Source organism: Leptopilina boulardi, unplaced genomic scaffold (genome assembly GCF_019393585.1).
Source record: "Leptopilina boulardi isolate dan_hultmark-lab unplaced genomic scaffold, ZJU_Lbou_2.1 LbouV2_278, whole genome shotgun sequence".
In the NCBI taxonomy this organism is placed as follows: Eukaryota; Metazoa; Arthropoda; class Insecta; order Hymenoptera; family Figitidae; genus Leptopilina; species Leptopilina boulardi.
Window position 1 is genome coordinate 6,503,491 of NW_026137838.1, and position 21,705 is coordinate 6,525,195.

General features: G+C 21.0%; 1 protein-coding gene across 2 annotated transcripts in view; it reads right to left on the reverse strand.

Annotated features, from left to right (window-relative positions):
• The window catches only part of LOC127281827 (lysophosphatidylcholine acyltransferase), a 24,347-nt gene extending 5,905 nt beyond the window's left edge, over window positions 1-18,442 (reverse strand). The window contains exons 1-7 of one of the 2 annotated variants that reach the window (XM_051305761.1): window positions 17,769-18,442; window positions 14,652-14,795; window positions 9,963-10,108; window positions 3,933-4,147; window positions 2,261-2,373; window positions 1,266-1,420; window positions 754-891 (exon numbers count right to left, since the gene is read on the reverse strand). In XM_051305761.1, coding sequence (XP_051161718.1) covers window positions 754-891; window positions 1,266-1,420; window positions 2,261-2,373; window positions 3,933-4,147; window positions 9,963-10,108; window positions 14,652-14,753 — 869 coding nt within the window. In that variant the 5' untranslated portion in view covers window positions 14,754-14,795; window positions 17,769-18,442. Of the gene's footprint in view, window positions 1-753; window positions 892-1,265; window positions 1,421-2,260; window positions 2,374-3,932; window positions 4,148-6,836; window positions 7,055-9,962; window positions 10,109-14,651; window positions 14,796-17,768 lie in introns of both variants that reach the window. The other variant, XM_051305760.1, reaches the window with a different exon arrangement.
• Between the last annotated feature and the right edge of the window lie 3,263 nt (window positions 18,443-21,705).

Sequence of the window (21,705 nt, forward strand, 5' to 3'; positions counted from 1 at the left end):
AACAAATAATTTCTGTATTTGATATAAATAAAATTTAATACTCAAATAAAAATTATTTGGTTCAAGAAAATAATTTTATTTTGATTAAATAATCGATTATTTAAATCAAATAAATTTTTTTTCATTGTCATAATATTTAGAGTAAAAAATATAATTTGAAAATTATATTAAAATAAACTAAGTACATCATTTAATATAATTTTTCGTGATTTTCGATTTTTTTGGTCAATTATTAAAACGTGATTGAAAATTTTGAGTTGGGATTTTTTTTTTTAGGAAAAGTTAATTCTATAATATATGAAAGCTTGAATGTTTTGCTGCAATGCGTGTAAGCTGATAATTATTTGCGCAAACACGTAGACGAATTTTCTGACTCATTTCACAAACTAAGCAAAAATATCTTTTCATGAATATTTGAATAATCAATTTTTATTTCTCTATTTCATTTTTATATTAATATTATATTTTCGTTTTTTTTTTTGACAAAAAGTAATATTGATATAATAGTGAAATAAATTTGTTTATACATTTTATTTTTTTTTTTTGATAAAATTCTTAATACCAAAAATTAAACGTTATTTCAAAATTTAAATATAATATTAATTCCTTTTAAAGAATTAATTTTTCGATTATAATGAAATTATAGAAATATAATTTATTTTCAAAAATATATTTTGCCAAAAAAAAAAATGAGTACGAAAAAGTAATGTGAGATTTTATTAAATATTTAATAAAATTTATACGAAGACTTACTCGGCCATAAACCGACGAACATTGTTTGCGTAGAGTTTAGGATCTGTCTTCTCAGCTTCACTTGGTTTATAAACTGGTAAAAATTCAATCTCACAACTGCTATTCAATTGAGTGAGCGTTAACCACAATAATTTTAGTCTAAAACAAAAAAAAAATTAATTTATTTATATTATTTATATTTTATTACGGTTTTTTTACGTTTCGAAGTAATTCCCTTTTTTTTAATTAGTAATTAATTAATTTTAACTGAATTTAAAAATAAATTGTACTTAAATTTTTTTTTTATTCAAGTATTTATTTTTAATTTCAATTTTTTTCGGTTATTATAGAATTTTTGACTCGAACAAATTTTTTTTTCTTAAAAAAAACTTGTTTTATGAGTTGCATTTTCCGAAAGTGTGTTACTGTTACAGAAAAATTGTGATTATTAGATAATAAAATTCTTACTGTTTTTTTTTTTTTTGAAAAAGAGAGAGAGGTAATAAAATTGTGAAAAAACTATAAGTACTTACGCTCCAGGACCTTCCCATGTCCATGTAACTGTATCTAACTTATTGGGATAGCGTATGCAAACTGGTTGAACAGGCACTCCGGGATAAAAAGCGCCAGACTTAAATGTAATCAGACAAGAACGATTGGTGCATGTGCCTTCCGGAAATATCATTACCTGCAACAATTTGTTAAAAAATTATTTTATTTAAATTATTCATTCTTTTTATTTTAATTATTTAATTCAAATTATATAATTATTACTAAATTAATTATTATAATTGAAATTATTAATTATTACTAACACAGAAAATTAAAAGGCATTAAAATAAGCTGCAACGCTTATTATTTTAATTCAATTTTGCTTATTTTAATACCAAAATGGATTAAAATAAGCAAAATTTGATTAAAATAATAAGCTTATTTTAATGCCTTTTAATTTTCTGTGAAATTAATTATTATAATTGAAATTATTAATTATTAAATTATTATATAATTAATAATTAAAATTAAAATTATTTAATTGAAATTATTAATTATTACCTAATTAATTAATCTATTTTAAATTTATTTAATTCAAATTTTTAATTATTACACCCAGAGAAATGATTTATTTGAATCAAATAAAATATATTTAAATTAAATAAACGTATATTTGTCTCAGTGCCTACTAACTTATTTATTTGGTGTAAATAAAAATTTTATTTGTCATTAATAAATTTTTCTTTAGTTTAAATAAATTTTTTATTCAAATGAAATAAAATATATTTGCAACAATTAAATGAGTTAGTAGACTCTGAGATAAATATACTATTTTATCTGAGTAAATATTATTAATTGTTAAAAAAAAAATTCTATGTTCAATAATTCTTAAATTAAGAAATATTCTTATTTTAAGATTATTATATTATTTTTTTTTTAAATATAAACCACAATTTTTTTCCTAAATTAAGAATATCGTTTTTTCGGTGCATTTATTTATTATTATTGTTTTTTTTTTTTCTATATAAAAATGTACCTGAGGCCAATCTTCTTTCGATGTTGCTCTATCAATAATTTCCTTGATGGTATTTTGCCTTGAATTTGGATCATCTCGCCAAACATACACCGGTTGTGTATAATTGATGAGTTCTGAAAATATTTTTCGATATTAATTTAGTAAAACTTTCTCCATTAATTTTTTTTAAATCTGTAAAAATCAATGACACTGATTTTTTATAGTGAAAAAAAAAATTTTTTTTTGACATTAAATTTTAATGTGACTAGAGGAAAGATATATATATATTTGTCTCTCAGAGTCAAATAAATATTTATTTAATTCAAATATTTTAATATTTATTTATAAATATTAATTTTATTTATTCCAATTATTTTAATATTTATTTCAATACTATTCTCTATATCTGAATTAGTAAAAATATTTAGTAAAACTTACTAATAATTAATAAAATTTTAGAAATTCAGAATCAAAAAGTGAGTCACTAATTCAAATTAATAAACATTTTTACTAATTCACATTTAGGGAGATAATTTTTTTTATTTGTTACAAATAAATTTTAATTGTTTTAAATAAAATTTTATCTTAAATAAAAAAAAAGTAGTATCAAAATAAATATAAAAATAATTTTCAAAAAATAATATTTATTTGAAATAAAAAAAAAGTTAGTTATTTTAATATTTATTTAAATACTAATTTTTTATATTTATTTAATATTTAAATAAATAAATAATATTATTTGTCTTAAATAAATTTTATTTTTTCTCAAAATAAACGCAAATAAAACATTTTTCTTGGTATAAAAATTGAAAGTACAATTTTTTATATTCGTTTTTTTTTTTTTTTTTTTTTTTTTATCAAGTTTTGCCATTTAATTTAGTATACATATATGGTGAATGTGAATATTCTTGTCTTTTTAATTTTTTTTAATTACAATTCATAAATCTTGTTTATGTTCATTTTGCTAAAAAATTAGGACACTCTTTAATAATAAAACTTTATATATAGATATCTTAAAAAAAAACGTTTGATAGGTTCTTTAATGTGAAAAAGTTACCTTGAATTTGAATATTATTTTCATTGTAATGAAAAGAAAAAAAAATATTGGAAGGACATTTAAACCTATTTTATTAATAATATTTTAAAAGCAAACGTCCCTCATTATTTTCTATTATTTTATTTAAATAAAATTAACTATGAATTTTTCGAATTTCATTTCTCTTAATCTTAACAGTGGGTCGAGTATGTATACCTTGGTGTGTAAATAAGTTGCCTGTCCTAGTTAAAGTGTATTACCTGCTTTAAGCATGCGCACTTGTATTTTTCAATTTTAAAAAAATTATTTTTCTGTAAAGTAAACGATTAGTTAATTTACAATATATATAATTTTTTTAATTTTTTTTTTTTTTTTTTAAAGAAAATAATTTTCATAATGAAAATGAATTTACTTTCGATATATAATATTACTATGTATCCTCTTAAATGGAGATTTTCTTCTGCCTATATAATTTAACTGAAATTGAAAAAAAAAATTTGAAAAAATAAAATTTGATTCTATAGAATTTATATATATTTTGCAAAAAGAAAAAAAAATGGAAAATTACTGTGTAAAATCATGTAATGATGGTTATAGGGAATCTTCTATACTATATATGTATGAGAGGAAAAAAAAAATATGCAAAAAAAAGCATACTTCCAATGAAAGGATTCAATCCTGATTCTCGTCTAACGATGATGGAAGGAAATCCAGTAACATAGACGATACCACCGTCTATAAATGTGGAATGTGGTGCGACCACTAAGATTGGCGCTTCAGCTCGGGATGCTTGTTTTCCACGTACCACAATTTTCATTCCCCCTGCTTGATATGTCAGCCGTCCCAGAAAACATAACCAGGGTACTACTTTGCTATATGAGATTTTAAATCAAATTCAAAAATTTATTGAAAAAATTATTTTCATTTTTTATTCCATTAAAAAAAAAGTAAAAAAGCAAAATAAATAAATTTTGAAAAAAATTCCCAATTTTTATTAATAAGAAACAAAAACAATAAATGTTAATTTTAACACTTGGTACTGGATTTTATTAATTTTTTCATTTTATGTTGATTTAGAAAAATAATTTATTTCTTAACGAAATTTTTTTTTTATTTTCTCATATTTTTATATTATTTGTTTTATTTTATTTCGCTGAAAATAAAAATTTGCAAAGAATGTACAAAATATTTTTTCTTAAAAAAATTATTCTCTAATTACATTTTGACTAAATTTCTTATTTCCATTTTATTTCCCGTTATAGTATTAAATGACGCGAGGAACAGTAGTCATTTATATACTCTAATGCGGTCAGATCGTTAATAATTCATTTAAAAAAAAATTTTTTAAATTATTTTATAATTTAAAAAAAAATTTCTTTTTTCAATGACCCAAATTGACATATTTACTTTTAATATTAATTTTAATGATTATTAATTATTAATTATTAATAATTTAATTGTTAATTATTTATTTATTTTAATGATTTGAAATATTAATATTATGAAATGAAAAATAATATAGAATAGATAAATTTTTACAGTAAAATGACAAATATTGGAAAATAATAAAATAAACGTAGAAAATTCTAGAAGAAAAATAGATATAGGAAATTGTATTGAAAATAATATATATGAAAGTAATAAAAAAAGAATTGTAGATAAGAAACAAAATATTAGTTATCAAAAAAATAATTACTAGTTAATTAAAATAAACAGTATTTGATTGTTAGTTATTTTAATTCTAGTAATTATAAACTTGTTTATAATTCAATGTAATTTCAGCAAGTAGTTGACATCGTTTATTTAAAAAATTAAATTTTCATATAACAAATAAAAATTTATCTCTTTTTTTGAATAACAAAAAATAAATATAATTGAATAAAAATAAAAAATCTCGAAATATGACGAAAAAACGAAAATTTTTTTTTTTTTTTTTAATTAGAAAATACCTTTAATTGATCTATATGAATTTTGTTATTTTATTTTTTATTATATATGAAATTTAATAAAATCCAGAATTGGTGTTAATTTACATTGGAAAAATTAGACAGAAATTAATATTTCACATATAGTTGGAATATTTTACAAGGAAAACGGTAACATTGAAAAATATAACAATTAATTTTCGAAAAATTTGTCACGTAAAAAATATATTATATTTTTTACGGGAAAAATTATATTATTAAATATTACATTTTTTACGTAAAAAAATATATTATTAAATATTATATTTTTTACGTAAAAAAATATATTATTGAATATTATTTAAAAAAAAAAATACAAATTTTTATGACAATATTCACCTACACCATTTATTACATTATTCCCAATTAACAAATAATGTTGTCATGTTAGTTAATATACCAATTATTCTTAATAATAATTAAGATCGACTTTACATAAAGTCACGTTCATTAAAAACAAGAAATCACATCCACCATATATATGAAAAATTCAAAATATTTAATAAAAATTTATAGATTTTTTTTTTTTTTTATAAAAATAGATTCAATTACCATTGTGATTTTCACCAAGTGTTATTTTTTTTGCACTATATATATATATATATATATTATTTTTGAGAAAAAAATATCTCTATGAAAATAGGCCTTAATAATAATAATTAGTTATATTCGTGCTCAATTTTTGTTAAGTTTTAGTCCATATATTCCCATTTTTTATATTTCCTTCATGCTTATTGTTTTACAAATTGTTTGAGAGCACGTACATGCTGAGAAATAATTTACCAGAATGTAGAAGGAAAAGAAAAAAGTGTTAAAAATATATTTTTAATACTGTTTTAAAAATAATACCATATAATTGAATAATTTTTAGTATTTATTTGACTAAAAATTAATTAATTGTTATATTATTTTTTTGAAAAGAGTATTTAAAATAAAAATCACATTGAAAAAAAATTTTATTTGATTCAAGTTATCAGTTATATACATATCAAATAAATATTTATTTGAAGCAAATAATTTTTATATGAATCAAATAAATTTTTTTTCAGTACACCAAATAGAAGCTTAAAAGTGTGGAAAAAATATTTTTTTTTTAATTTAAAAAGAAAAATTATTATTAACATTTGAATTTAAAATTTTTTCCAAAAAATTCAAATTGTTGTATTTGTAATTTCTATTAAAAAATTAATAATGACTCTTATTTGAAAGTCGTATATTAATTTATGCTCCCGAGGATAATTTTTGTTTTCCTCTTTATTAAATAGGTAAAATTATATTTAGAAACAATAGTTTCTTTTTATTTCGAAGTAATTTAATCTTTGATTTATTCAGAAAAAAAGCACGATTTGCTTTGTAGGTTGCGAATTATAATTTCTCTCTGTGGTAAAAAAAAGTGACTAATTTAATTATCGCTAGAAAACGCGCAATGACCACGAGCTCATGAAACGAATAGTTGATAATTATACACGGTTAAAAAAAAAAAATACATCATCCGTATAATAGTGTATTTATTTAAAAATTTTTTTTTTTATTTCCTGAGGCTATGATGATGATGATGATGATGATATTATTTTTGTTATAAAAAGATAAAACGTACTTCCGAAAAAGGGAATTGTTGATGTTTCTGCCTTGGCGACGATGCTCGGTCCACCGAGATAAACAACCGGAAGTGCATCAAAGAATGAAGAATGGGGTGCTAGGGCCAATATTGGTGCATCCTTCATTGGCGCTTTTTGACCTTTTACTTTTAAATGATGAAATCCACCGCAGACAAAAAGTGCTCTCATTACCCAGCAAACCAGCACCCTCATGTCTCTGTTATATTTTATTAATTAACACGGAAAAAATTTTCAATTTGCACAATATTCATTTTTCAAATAGTTTTTCTATTCAAAATATGTTTAATTTTACCAAAAATACATTTTATTTATTGAAATTAAGTTGTTTTTTAACGTCAATTGATTTAGAAAAAAAAAATACAGTGAAACCTCTGTAAGTGAGACACACGCTTTGAAGATCCCACTTATCAAGGGTATACTGTATTTTTTAAATTTATTTCTTTTAGGATAAAAATTGTTACAGTGAAGCCTGTGTAAGAAAAACACCCACTTACCAAGGCTATACTATATTTTGTAAAGTTTATTCATTTATGGAAAAAATATTACAGTGGAGCCTCTGTAAGTGGCCACCCACTTTCAACTTCCCACTTATCGAGGTTATACTGTATTTTTTAAATTTAATTCATTTATGAAAATAAAAATGATTACAGTGAAACCACCCATCTCAAACCTCTCAGTGAGACACCCATTTTAAAGTTCTCACTTATAGAAGTCATATTGTATTTTATCGAGGTTATACTGTACTTTTTAAATTTAATTCATTTATGAAAAAATATTACACTGAAGTCTCTGTGAGACGCTCACTCTAAACTTCCTACTTATCGAGGCTATACTGTATTTTTTGCATTTATCAAAAGAAAAATTGTTACATTAAAACCTCTGTAATTGAGACACCCATTTTAAACTTTCCACTTACTGAGGCCATACTGTTTTTTGTAGAATTAATTAATTTATTTAAAAAAATGATTACACTGAAACCTCTGTAAGTGAGACACCCACTCTAAACATCCCACTTATCGAGGCTATACTGTATTTTTAAAATCTAAATCAAAATTGACATTAAAAATTGATCTTTTAATATTAAATAAATAACATTGTTTTTTATGAATCTACGTTAACATTTAACAGTAAAAAAAAAATTTTAAATCCCAATAGAAATATTAAAATATGAATACTCGTATAAGATGATAAATAAAATAACAATAGAAAAACTATAGGCGTGCTCTAAAAATATTGGAGACATTACAAACTTAAAAGCATATACGACTGAACAAAACAAAGTATTGCGTTGCCGACTATTATTGAACGCTGACGTATAAAAAAAAAAAAAAAAAACTATAACATTTATAATTTTTGACTATTCATGCTCTCTTTGCAAAAGTTATATACTTTAAAAATAACATTTTTAAATTAAATTTTATAAACTAAAAAAATTAAAAGCCGACGAATTTAAACGTGTGTGAAAAATTTACTTAAAAAATTAAAATTTTTTTGATTATTTCCACAATATTGTTCTTTATTTTAAAATTGATACAAAGGAAATTTTTTCGGTTTGTCATTTCTTTTATGTTCTTTTAATTTTTTTCGAAACTTTTTTTTTATATATTTAAATACGTAGGCCTGGACGGAATCCAATTTAGAATTTAAAAATAATACTACAGGAGGTGTATATAGATAAATATTTATAGTCAACAAACAATTTTAAATGTAAAATCGTTATTGAGATATCTTTTAATCAATCATTTTTTTAACGGTTTTTTTTTAATTATATAAATGTAAAATATGAATTACTTTTTTTTTATTATTTTAATAAAAGAAAGGTCAAGGTAATTACACTATTTTAATAAATAATTTCTGTAAATTCTAATTACTTTCAGTTAAATAAGAAGTTTATTTAAACAAAGTTTTTTTTATTTTTTTTAAATATAATGTAAAGGCTAATTATTAGTTTTCGGTTAATTCGAATTCTTTTTTTTTATTATTATTAAAAAGTTTTAAAAAAAGAAATAGTTGATTGTATTAATAGAACACTTCCGGATAATGTTAAAATTGACGTATAAAAGTTGGAAAATAAAAATATGAAACAATTAAGTCGGTTGAATTAATTAATAAAAAATGAATATCAAGGTGTTTGGTCAGCATTGAAAACATTGATTTAACTCTAAATTATTCAGGAGTCTCTAAACTGTATACGTCACTTTTTAGTATGGATAAAATTTCTATATATGCCTAAAGACAATTTACCACACGAGTTTGTGACTTTTATCATTTAGTGTGCATTTTCGAGGTCATTTTAACATTGATAATGAAATATTTTTCTTTAATGTAGTGTTAAAAAAAAAATTAAATGTATCGCTAATTACATTGTAAATATATTTTATTTAAAAAAAAAAATTCATTTGTCATATAAAAATATTTAAAAAAGTTTTTTGTATTAGTTACAAATTGTGACTACGAGCAAAAAGTAGAAGATTTTTTATATACATGGTGATTTTTATATTCTGGACCCTCTAAAAAATTTTTTATTCTCATTTTTTTTTCGTTTTTTAAAAAAAAGTAATGAAATTTAAAAAAAAAATTTTTTTTAGGGGGTCCGGAATATAAAAATCATCTATAGGAAAATAAAAATGTGTTAATAAGCAAATGGTAAATTTAAGTAACGTGGTTCATGCGTGAATTTTATCAGAATAAATAAAATTACAATTAAGAGTAAAGGCAATAATTAAAATTAAAAAAAAAACTAATAAATAAGCATTCCATCAAACAAACGTGCATAAAATATATACAATATGAAAATTTTTCACAATATTTATGATACATTGAAAAAAAAATTTATTTGATTCAAATAATCGGTTACTTGACTATTATCAAATAAATATTTACTTGGATTAAATAATAATTATTTAATACGAATAATAATCATTCAATAGAAATAATAATTATTCAATATAAATAATAATTATTTAATATAAATAAATATTTATTTGATATCAAGTAACCGATTATTTGAATGAAATAAAAATTGTTTTCACTATAGACAGTAATTTTATTGTTATATGGATTTTATAAAAGAATTTTTGAAAAAATTTAAATAAGAAACTTACCGCCTCCATCCTTGTAGTGGAGCTCTTCGAAGATCATCTTCGGAGAGACCGTGTAATCCTAAACAAGCTAGTAACCAGGCCATTATTACTAAAGCTGTGATTGCTGCCAGCCTAAACGGCAGTAAGGCAACTGTAAGGAACGCCGTCTAAAAATTTTAAAATACAAAATTAATTTTATTTAATAATAATTTATTTATTAAAAAAAAATTTCTTTATTTTTGTATAATAAATAAACTCAGAGAATTGATTTATTTGAACCAAATAAAATATTTATTTATTTATTTATTTATTGAAATATATTTGAGTTAACTAAACGTATATATTTGTCTCAGAGCCTACTATAACCTATTTATTTGGCGTAAATAAAAATTTTATTTGTCATAAATAAAAATTTTATTTGTCATAAACAAATTTTTCTTTGGCTCAAATAAATTTTTCTTTAAAATAAAAATAATTTGTCTAAAATTGTCTCAAATAAAAATTTTATTTGTCATAAACAAATTTTTCTTTGGCTCAAATAAATTTTTCTTTGACTCAATTAAATTTTTCTTTGATTCTATTAAATTTATTTAAATGAAAAAAAAAAGATATTTGCAACAAATAAATAAGTTAGTAGGCTCGGAGACAAAAAAAACCATTCATTTGAGTGTATAAAAAAAAGAAATTTAAAGATTTTGTAGTTTAGCGCTTCGGTTAGAATCCTTCGTTCGTATTCGGTGAACTAGGGTTCGATTCCTCGCTATCCAAAAAATTTTTCCAATAAAGAAATTTAAAATAAAAAATAAATAATAAAATAATAATAATAATAATATAATAATAATTAAAAATAATAAATATAAATTTCTATTTTTTCACGGAAAAAAAAAATTATTTAATACAAATAATCGGTTATTTAAATATCAAATAAATATTTACTTAAATCAAATAATTATAATTAAAATTACAATAATTAAATATTAAACAAATTGTATTTGAACCAATAATATTTCTCTAATTGAAACAACATTTTATTGATACAATAAATATTTAATACAAACACAATTTATTTATCACAATTAAATATTTATTTAATGCAATTAAATATTTAATTTTATTTTATAATTGTTAAATAACCAATTATTTTGAATCAAATAAATTTTTTTTCAGTCTTCTTTTTTTTCTATATTATTAACTTGAAAATAATTTATTCTCTATGTTAATAATTACAATTTTAAAATTGAATAAATAAATTATTATTGATTCAAGCAATTATTTTCGCCACTGCTTAATGAATTAGATGAAAAAAAAATTTTCCAATATGGAAATTTTGCAACGGGGAAGATATTGATCTTCTCAATGAATAAACGTTTATTGGTATACTTTTGTATATATATCTGTATCTATAGTATATTGGAACAGTGTTTAGAGTTGCCTTTCACTGATTCTCATGTCAGCGAAATTTCACTGATGAAGCAATGCATTATAGAAAACAGTGAGGGGGGGGGGTAAGGGGTCACACTTGGGGCATCAGTGAAATTAGTCGAATTCCATATATTAAATTAAGAAAGTAGAAGTGCGCACTGAAAAAAAAATATTCGATGCAAATAATTACTTGACAATTATCAAAGAAATATTTCCTTGAACCAAATAAATATTTACTTGAACCAAATAAATATTTACTTGAACCAAATAAAATATTTACTTGAACCAAATAAATATTTACTTAAACTAAATAATTTTTTATTTGATTCAAATAAACTGTATTTAAACCAACAATTTTTGTATTTGAAACAAATATAGGGAAAAAAACTTTATTTGGAACAGCGATATGTTTCTCTAGATTAGCGAAAACTTTCTCTGTTTTAGTAAAATATATCGGTGTTCCAGTGAAACTTATCGCTGTTCCAGATTATTTATTTTTTTTTTTTCATGTACTCTTTAATTGAATCTAATAATATTTATTTGATAATAAGTAATAATTGGTTATTTGGATAAAATAAATTTTTTTTCCACAATGTATATCTGTAGAAGATAAAATAAAGAAAAATGAATTTTGATAATGTTAAAATTTTCACGGCGTTTCTAAATTAAAGGTAGGAAACATTACCCCTTGTTTAAATTTACACCCCAAATATTGACCCTATTTCCATTCATTGACCTGTTAAGATTTGCTTTGAGTATAGATTTTTTATCCTCTCTTTTTTTTTTTTTTTTTGAGATATCTGGGCTGAAAGGAGATCTAGCCGTGTACCCAAGTACCGTACAGTCGTTCCGTTATTTTCTCATCTGTGGCATCGATTCACTAATACACACACACACATACACGTTTGTCTCGCGAATGTCTGTATATGTTGCCTACTAACACAGAGATAGCATATAGCCCTCTCTGAAGATCGAGGTTACTGTCGAGACTTACATTTTCCCCCACACATATAAACATATACATATTTATTATACTTTGCCATACATATGTATATATATATATATATATATATATATACAAAGGTGTACGAATTCATTTGTGAAAGCCTGAAAGCATACCTTTCTCTGATAAATTTGTGTGTATATATATAAATTTTTCATCATTTTGTGCTTGTAAAGAATTTCATGAATTTGCACTGGAATTCAGATATAGATACGTGTAATACAAAATTATTATCGCCAATTTTTAAAAACCAATAGTTTTTAATTTAATAAATTTTTTTTTTTACAGGAAAATTATTTGAAAATTATTTTTGCAGTTTTCTATTTTATTAATTTATTTATGTATAATTTATAAAAAAATTTATTTAAAAAATTATATTTAATTTATCATTGAAACAGGAAGACTAAAAATTCAACGTTTTTAATAATAATAATAATAATAATAATAATGATAATTTAATAAAAACATAATGGTAAATTATTATAATTTATTTTTAAAAAAAATATTTAAATTATTATAATTTATGTATAATAAATAAAATAATAATAAATTCAATTAAAAAGTAATTTTTTACTCATACATTAAGTAATGTATTTTAAAAAATAAATTTTCAACCAGGAAATAAAGTAGATAAAATAATGTTTTTTTTGTTTTTATAAAACTCTCATACACGCGTTGGTTTCCTTTTCAGGTGAAAAAAATCGAACTAGTATTAATATTTTTAAAATTTTAAATTTTTACATAAAATCAAATTTCATGGAAATCTTATTTTCAAATAAAAAAAATAAATAACATAAAATAATAATAATATAAATAATATAAAATTTAAAAACTTATCAAAATTTTATAAAGAAAAATTTAATAATAAATTATTATTATTATTATTATTATTATTATTATGAATAAATATAATATAGTTAATAATTTTTATACTCTTTTTCTGTTTTTATTTTCAAAAAATTTTTTACATGGCCTTAAACGATAATTAGTTGTTTAAATTAAAAAAAAGAACAATTAACAATTAAAAAAAACAATTGAAACAACTAATAATTATCGTTTAAGGCGATATAAAATTTTTTTTGGAAAATAAATAAATATTTATTCAGTTTATTTCCTAATGGAAAATTTATTTGTTACAATTTTATAATATTATTTATAAATTTATATATATATTATATACAAATTAATATTAAATTAATTTGTTTTTATTAAAAAATTGTTGATTATTTTTTAAGTTAAAAAATAATTTGATTTTACTTCTCTTTTAAAATTGACTAAAAAGTTAAAAATTATAAATCAATTGTCAAAAAATGTTGATTTTTTAATGTTCCTGTTTTTAATGATAATAATAATTTTACAATGTTTTTATTTTTTTTATTTTTTTATTTTTTTTAAATATAAATGTGTATATTTGTTTAATTTATATTCTATAAAAAGAATTTTCCTTCGGCTTGTTTCGTAATCTGTCAAGGACAGAAAAATTGTTAAGAGATTTACTTTGAACTGAAATAATAAGATTGTGGGTCTTCGAAATCCAATGAAACATAAGTGCCCTGAAGCTGTATTTTAAAATTCAACTGGAAATCCCAATAATTTTCTAATAAATAAATATATTGAGTCAATCAATAATATCTGATAAAATAAATCAATAATACATATTTAATATTTTCTTTGGCCATTTATTTGGCGTAAATAAATTTTTTTATTTAAATCAAATAAAAATTTTTTTTAAATCAAATGAAAATTTATTTAAATTAAATAAATATTTATTTGGCTCTAAGATAAATATATCTTTTTTCTGAATGTATTTGAATCAAGAAATTTAAGTTAATTCAAAAAATAGTTCCATACAAAGAAAAACTGTTTAAAATTAATGAAATTTTTGAATTTATCCTAATTATGAAACTTTCATTTAAGAACTAATTGTTTTTCAGAACATACTAAAATTTATTATATTTTACAAAAAAAAAAAAAAAAAAAAAAAACAAGACTATACTAATTTATAGAAATTTTTGCATTAAAAAATCTATATTTATACGGCACTCTCGGTTACTATTTTCTGTTATATAGCAAGGAATGTCATTTAAAATCGTACTAAACTTTCTAGTAATTTCAACAGTCTATAATTTAATGTCGTTCATGTATTTTTATATGTATAACTATTTAAATAAAAGCAAAAAAATAAAACAGAAGGAGAAATAAATATTTTATTATTTAATTGTTGATTAAAATTAAAATTTATTAAAGACTAATTAGAAGAAAAAAAAATGAATCAATTTGCTAACCTTGAGCTTGTCGTAGGTCGTGTCAAGCTCCAAACGATGTACAAAGGGGTTGAGAATGTCGACACCAAAGGATGTCTTTTCCTCATCCTTTTGATCATACATTTTTCACGTTAATTTCCTCTATTTTCCAACGATGATTATTATCTGCAAAGAAAAAAATAGGTCACTATTTCTATTAGTTCGCGCTGTAAAGAATTATTGCAAAATATATTTCAAGTCTTCGACAAAAAAAAATTATAATAATAATAATAATAATAGAAATATATAAAAAAAATTTTCTTTCGAAATTTCATGAAAAAAAGGAAGTTTTTATTTGCTAAATTACAATTTCGTTTTTTTTTTTTTTAATAAATAAAATATTCCAAGAAAGAGGAATTAGAATTTTTTTTTATTTAAAAGAAATTTTAATACAATTAAATAATTAATTTATAATTATTCTCTCATTATAATTATGTACATAATTATTAGGCGTAATTGTAATGATTATTTATTTTTATTATTTTATTTTTATAAATCTTATTTTATTATTTATAAATTTTATTATATATAATAAATTATTTTCTTTATTTTTGAAATAAAAATTTATTATAGAGAAATATTTGTTATAACATTGACTAATGATATTATTTTTTTTTATTTGTTACAGGTGAGTGTCTATCAAAATATTTCATTTTGCATTTTGATTTCCATATACGTTTTGGGTAAGCAATGAAAAATATTTTTAAAAAATTGTAATAATTATAATAATAGTATAAATAAAAATTATATTTAGCGTGGTGTAAATTTTTTAAACAGTTTTTTTTTTTTTGAAAGTTTAGAAGCCAGTTTGTTTCCTTGTTAACGAGGTAAACTTATAGAAGATTAGGTGTATACATTATCTTCACCTGCTACATTTACTAAAATGTTTTATGACGCAATAAAGTTTATTCAGTTGGTTTTTTTCTTCTTTTTCTATAAAGTTCTAACTTAAAATTAATTATATATATATATATATTAACTTTTCTGTAACCTTTGATATTAACATTCAGTTTAAAATATTTGAAATCCCAGTTTTTTTTTTATTATTCAATAATTAACGAAATATTTTATAAGAAATTATTATTTTCTATCAATAATTTTGAATTTAAAATTAATTTGTTAATTTTTTAAAATTCCTCGATTTTTATTATTAACATTTATATGAAAATTTTGCACTGAAAAAAATTTATTTGATTCAAATAATCGGTTATTTAACTAGTATCAAATAAATATTTATTTGTATCAAATAAATATTATTAAATAAATATTTAATATCTTAATTTATTTTTCAAATAAATATACTTGTATTAAATAAATATTATTAAATAAATATTTTATATTTTATATTTAGTATCTAATAAATATTTGAATCAAATAAATATTTTTATCAAATTCAAAGTCAAATTAAATTGTATTTGTTTCAAATATAGAAATTATTGGTTCAAATATACAGTTTATTTAATTCAATTATTTGGCTTCAAAAATTATTTGATACAAGTAAATATTTTTTTTTGCTAATAGTCAACTAACCAAATACTTGAATTAAATAAATTTTTTTTTTCCAGTGATAGTTTAAATTTAAAAAAAAAAATTTAAATACAGTTTTAGGATATTACAAAATTCAAATTTTGTAAATTTTCAATATAATTGAATCAAAATGTTTTTTAATAAAAATAAATGACATTTCTAAATTTGTAGAAACTTTAATTTTTCTTTTTTTTTTTTTTTTGTTTAAAATTAAAGACACATTTCGATATTGAAAGAAATCGAGATATCTGACTAAAGTATATAGTGTTAAGTGAAACTTAAGTGTTACGACACAGTTAAAAAATGTTAAACTGTAGAAATTCTATAAACTTCCCGTTCTTTATTTTTTATAAAGAAAAAAAAAAACATTTATAATATAAAAAAGTAGTTTTTTAAAAAAAATTTCTTTTTAATAAAAATTAATCATTTTTCTTAAATAGAAGGAGAAATTAAATAGGGAAAAAAAATTTGATTTGGAACAACGAAATTCACTGGAATAGTGAAAGATTTAATTGAAACATTTATAATATAGTTTTGCTATTTTAGTGAAACCTTTCACTGTTCCAGGTAAATCTTTTTTTTTCCATGTAAATGCAAAAAAAAAAAATTCTCTTTTGCTAATAATTATTTACTATAATGATAATAAGTACATATGAAACTATTAATTTATTCAGTACTTACTAAATTTAAATTAGTAAACATTTTAACTAAATTAGTAAAAATATTACAAACTGGTATTAATTATTTTTTCACATAATCATTACACTGTGTATTATTATTACTATTATTACTAACTATTAATACTATTATTATTATTATTATTATTACTATTATTACTAACTATTAATACTATTATTATTATTATTATTATTATTATTATTATTATTATTATTATTACTATTATTATTACTATTATTATTATTTTTAGTATTCTTACTATTTTTTACTATTTCTACTATTTATTTATTTATTAAGTTGACGGGACAATTCCTTATCATTATTTTTATTATTATTATTATTTTATTAATAATTATGATTATTTAATTACAACAATTAGTACTAAATGTACAAGTTATAAATCGAATAATAGAAACCACAGTATTAGCAGACTGTATGAATAAAAAAAATACTGTAATTTAAAAATTAGTAGTAAAATACTACTTTTCATATAATAAGCCTTGTACTAAATTTGACTAATTTCAAATATTTTGAAATAAATCGGATGTGACGAGAAATAATAATTGGCTTCTACCAACATGGCTAATAGTATCTTATTAATAAACTTATATAGTTGTTTAGTCGCACAATGCAATTTAATTGATTGGCACACCTAATTACTAAGAATACTAAAAAAAAAAAAAATTTTTTTCACTGAAAATAATACTTTTTATGGGAAACAATTTTATTTTTAATATTAAAAAAAAAAAAAACATGTCGATTTATTTTGAAAAATTAACAAAACACAGGTTATGAATAAATTATTATTATAAAAGAGAAACTCTTTTGGAACTATTTTCAATTCGAAAGATTCAAAGTCAAGTGCAGAGCACACCCGCAGTGTGTGAGACTCACCTCTTTGCCAGGTAGCTGCAGAGAGTGAAAAAAAAAACTCTTTGACACACAATTGTTATTATTATTATTTTTTTTTTTTTTAATTGTCACTGTTTTATTATTTTTTATTTTGACAATTTCCTAACCCCCCCCCCCTCGTCCCAAAAAGTAAATTTTATTATTTTGAAAAATAGGGGAAAAATTTATTTGACCACACACACACACACACAGATATTGAATAACGAAAAAAGGAAAGGAAAAAAAAATAGAACGATAAAACGAAATCCGGTGACAAGAGATGCGCGCACCGGAGCACAGACACTGAATCAATCGAAGTCGCGCATCATTGCACGTCAGATGACAGCTGTCACGGACGCATGAGGGAATGTACGAAAATACCGGAAGGAACCGGAAGAGGAAATTTTTTTATTTTCTTTTTTGGCACTTTTGATTTTTTTTGGAAATTTTTTTTTGTAACACACAATGAAGAAAAAGAGGAGCGCGAACTGATTTTCTTTTTTTAATATTTTTTTTTTTTTTTTTTTTTTAAATTGACAGTAAAATAATTGTTGAGCTGTTCTCAGTAAGACAGAAATCGACGTGAAGTCGAGGAGGATATACAGTGTGCAATTACTCGTGGCCCTCGTCTTCCCTCTCCTTTCTCTTGTAAAACCCAAGAACCCAAAAGCCCATATCTTTCCTTCGCGTATAAGATAGCTATAGACTTACCCCCCACTTACTCTCTCTTTCTCTCTCTCGCTCTCCTGGTAAAATGGTGGAAAGCTGCGTGGTACAGTGACGCCGTAGATTTTAAGGGGGTGGGGTAGTTCCGTTTTACCGATCGTTGATTCAAAGATAATATAAACATAGTTTCACCTTGATATAGAAAATTGGCAAAAAAAAAATTTTTATTTTACAAAATGAGAAGGGATTTTTAATTTTTGAAAAATATTTTCATGAATTTTTTTTGATTTTTATTGAAATTAGAAAAAGGATTTTTATCCCGGGATCGTGATTATTATTATTATTATATTACATAATGGCGTGAATGTGGAAAGTGACCCCGGAATGGGTTACAGGATATTGCTGTCATTTTTGTAATTTATGGTCTTTATCCTGTAACCAGTCCTTTTAATAATAATTTCGTTTTTTCAATGTAGATCGAATTTTTTTCTAAAGAAATTTTCTGTTTATTTAATTTTTTATTGATTTAATTTTCTATTAATTTCATCTTCTATTATAATTTTCTATTAATTTAATTTTTTATTTAATTATTTTTGTAATTTTGAAAAAATGGTTTTTTTTTTTGGAAAATTTCCTTTTTGGATTTATTAGGTGACGCTTGCAGCGCCATTTATTGGGAAATTTTCTATTGATTTAATTTTTGGTTGTTTTATTTTTTTAATTTTGAAAAATAGTTTTTTTTTTAGAAGGAAAATTTTTATTTTCTTTTTGGATTTTTATTGGGTAACGCTTCGCAGCGCCATTTCATAGAAACTGTTAACTGAGTTTTAGTACCTGAGCGGATAAGATATTTTATATACCGACTGAACAAACTCACTGGGAAAGGGAATTTTTTTTTTTTTTTTTTTGAGCTGATTTCTTATTTATCGACTGTTGATTCTCGAGATTTGTAATTTTGTTTATTTTTTTCAATTTAAAATTTTTTAAACCGCATTGAAAAAATAGAATTAGAAATTTTTTTTTCATTTTTCAAATAAAAGTTGTAAAATAATTTTAAAAAATTTAGTCTGACTGAAACTGACCTTTACTACTGTGAAATTACAAGAACTTTAATTGTCTGACCACAATTGATTTTTACTACTTTTACTATACTAATATCAAATTGACAGGAATTTTCAAAATTTTACTGAATGTGGCTTATTTTTTACTGATAGATAGAAAAATTACGAGAAAAAAATAAGTCTGACTATAAGTTACTTATACTACTGAAACGAATATTTATAAAATAATCCTAGAAAATTATGTCTGACTTTACTTTGTTTTTACTACTAATAGTCAAAATTTACAAAATTTGAGTTTTTTTTTTTTACCTAAAATCGATTTTTAAATTTTAATTATACACTGATAAAAAAAATTTATTTGATTCAAGTATAATTATGGTTACTCGACTATTAAAAAATAAATATTTACATGAACCAAATAATTATTTATTTGTACCAAATAATTATTTTTTTGTACCAAATAATTATTCTTTTGTACCAAATAATTATTTACTTGTATCGAATAATTATTTATCTGTACCAAAACAATTATTTATTTGCATCAAATAATTATTTGAGCCCATTTAATGGTACTTGTTTTAAATACAGAAATTATTGGTTTAAATATTGGTACAAATAAATAATTATATTTGTTATAAAAAAATAATTATTTGGTACAAATAAATAATTATATTTGGTACAAATAAATAATTATATTTGTTACAAATAAATAATTATTTGGTACAAAGAATAATTATTTGGTACAAAAAAATAATTATTTGGTACAAATAAATAATTATATTTGATACAAGTAAATAATTATTTGGTACAAATGAATAATTATTTGGTACAAAAAAATAATTATTTGGTACAAAAGAATAATTATTTGGTACAAAAAAATAATTATTTGGTACAAATAAATAATTATATTTGTTACAAATAAATATTTCTTTAATACAAATAAATATTTGTTTGATAATAGTAAAGTAACCGATTATTTAAGTCAAATAAATTTTTTTTTTAGTATACTGTCTGACGTAAATTTACTTTTGCTTCTAATACAAAAAAAGTTATGTCTGACTATAAGTGTCCTTTACTACTGAATCTAAATAAATATACGAAAACAGGCAAATAAAATCAATTTCTTTTATATAAAAAAATTTAGAAAACTATTTTAAAGAAATAAAAATTGTTTAAACAATCGCACAATTTTTTTTTAATAATAATTATGATTAAATTGTGCGATTATTTATATAACTATAAAAATAAGAAAAAAAAGAAAAAAACGTAAATATGAAATCTACATTTTATATATTCTAAAAATACTTAAACTTGTAAAAATTTAATAAGATGTAACTTTTTACGTCTTGTACAGTAGGTTAAGGAAAAAGGAAAAAATTTAAATCAAAATGTAGGTCAAATTTCTTCGACAGAATGTACTTTTCAATAATTTAATATAGGTTTATATAATCTTTTTTTTATTTATTTTTTTTTTTTTGCAAATTCTCGAGAATCATTTTTGATTTCTAAAAAAAAGAAAAATTTAATATTTCTTCCCTGGGAAAAATTGTGATTTCTATATTAGTAATAAAATTTCAAAATGAAAGAAAATTTTCCAAAGTTTTTATTTATTTTTCATAAAGAAAATGGTAATATTTTCTTTTCTGGCAAAAAATGAGATTTCTGTATGATATTAATAAATTCTCAATCACAGAAAATTAAAAAAAAAAAAAATTTTAATATTGACAAAAATTGAGATTTCTATATTAAGATTCTGAATTTTCCAAAATAAAATATTTTCCTCGAACAAAATTTCGAAAAAAAAAATTCTAAGGCGGACTTTATTTTTTTTTGGGTTTCATCGAAAAAAAATTTTTTTTTTCCAAAATTTCCCTTCTTTTATGTAATATACGTCAACCATTAATATTCGGAGATTATTTTTCACGGTTTGCGTTTTTCTCTATTGAATAATTCATATTATCAAATGATTTATGTATTCTCCATTCCCCTCACTTTTTTTTATCTCTCGTATATATATATATATATATGTGAAAAAAAAGATTTTCTCTGTGATTATACAGAAAAGTGCCAAAAAAAAATTTTATATATACTAGCTTAAAAGATTAGTTCTTGACCCCTTTTTTCACACTCACATAATTCTAAAAAGGCCTCTAATTATAATTGTGCAAAAAAAAAAGAAGAAAATTAATTCGTCATTTGCAATCCTTGACCTT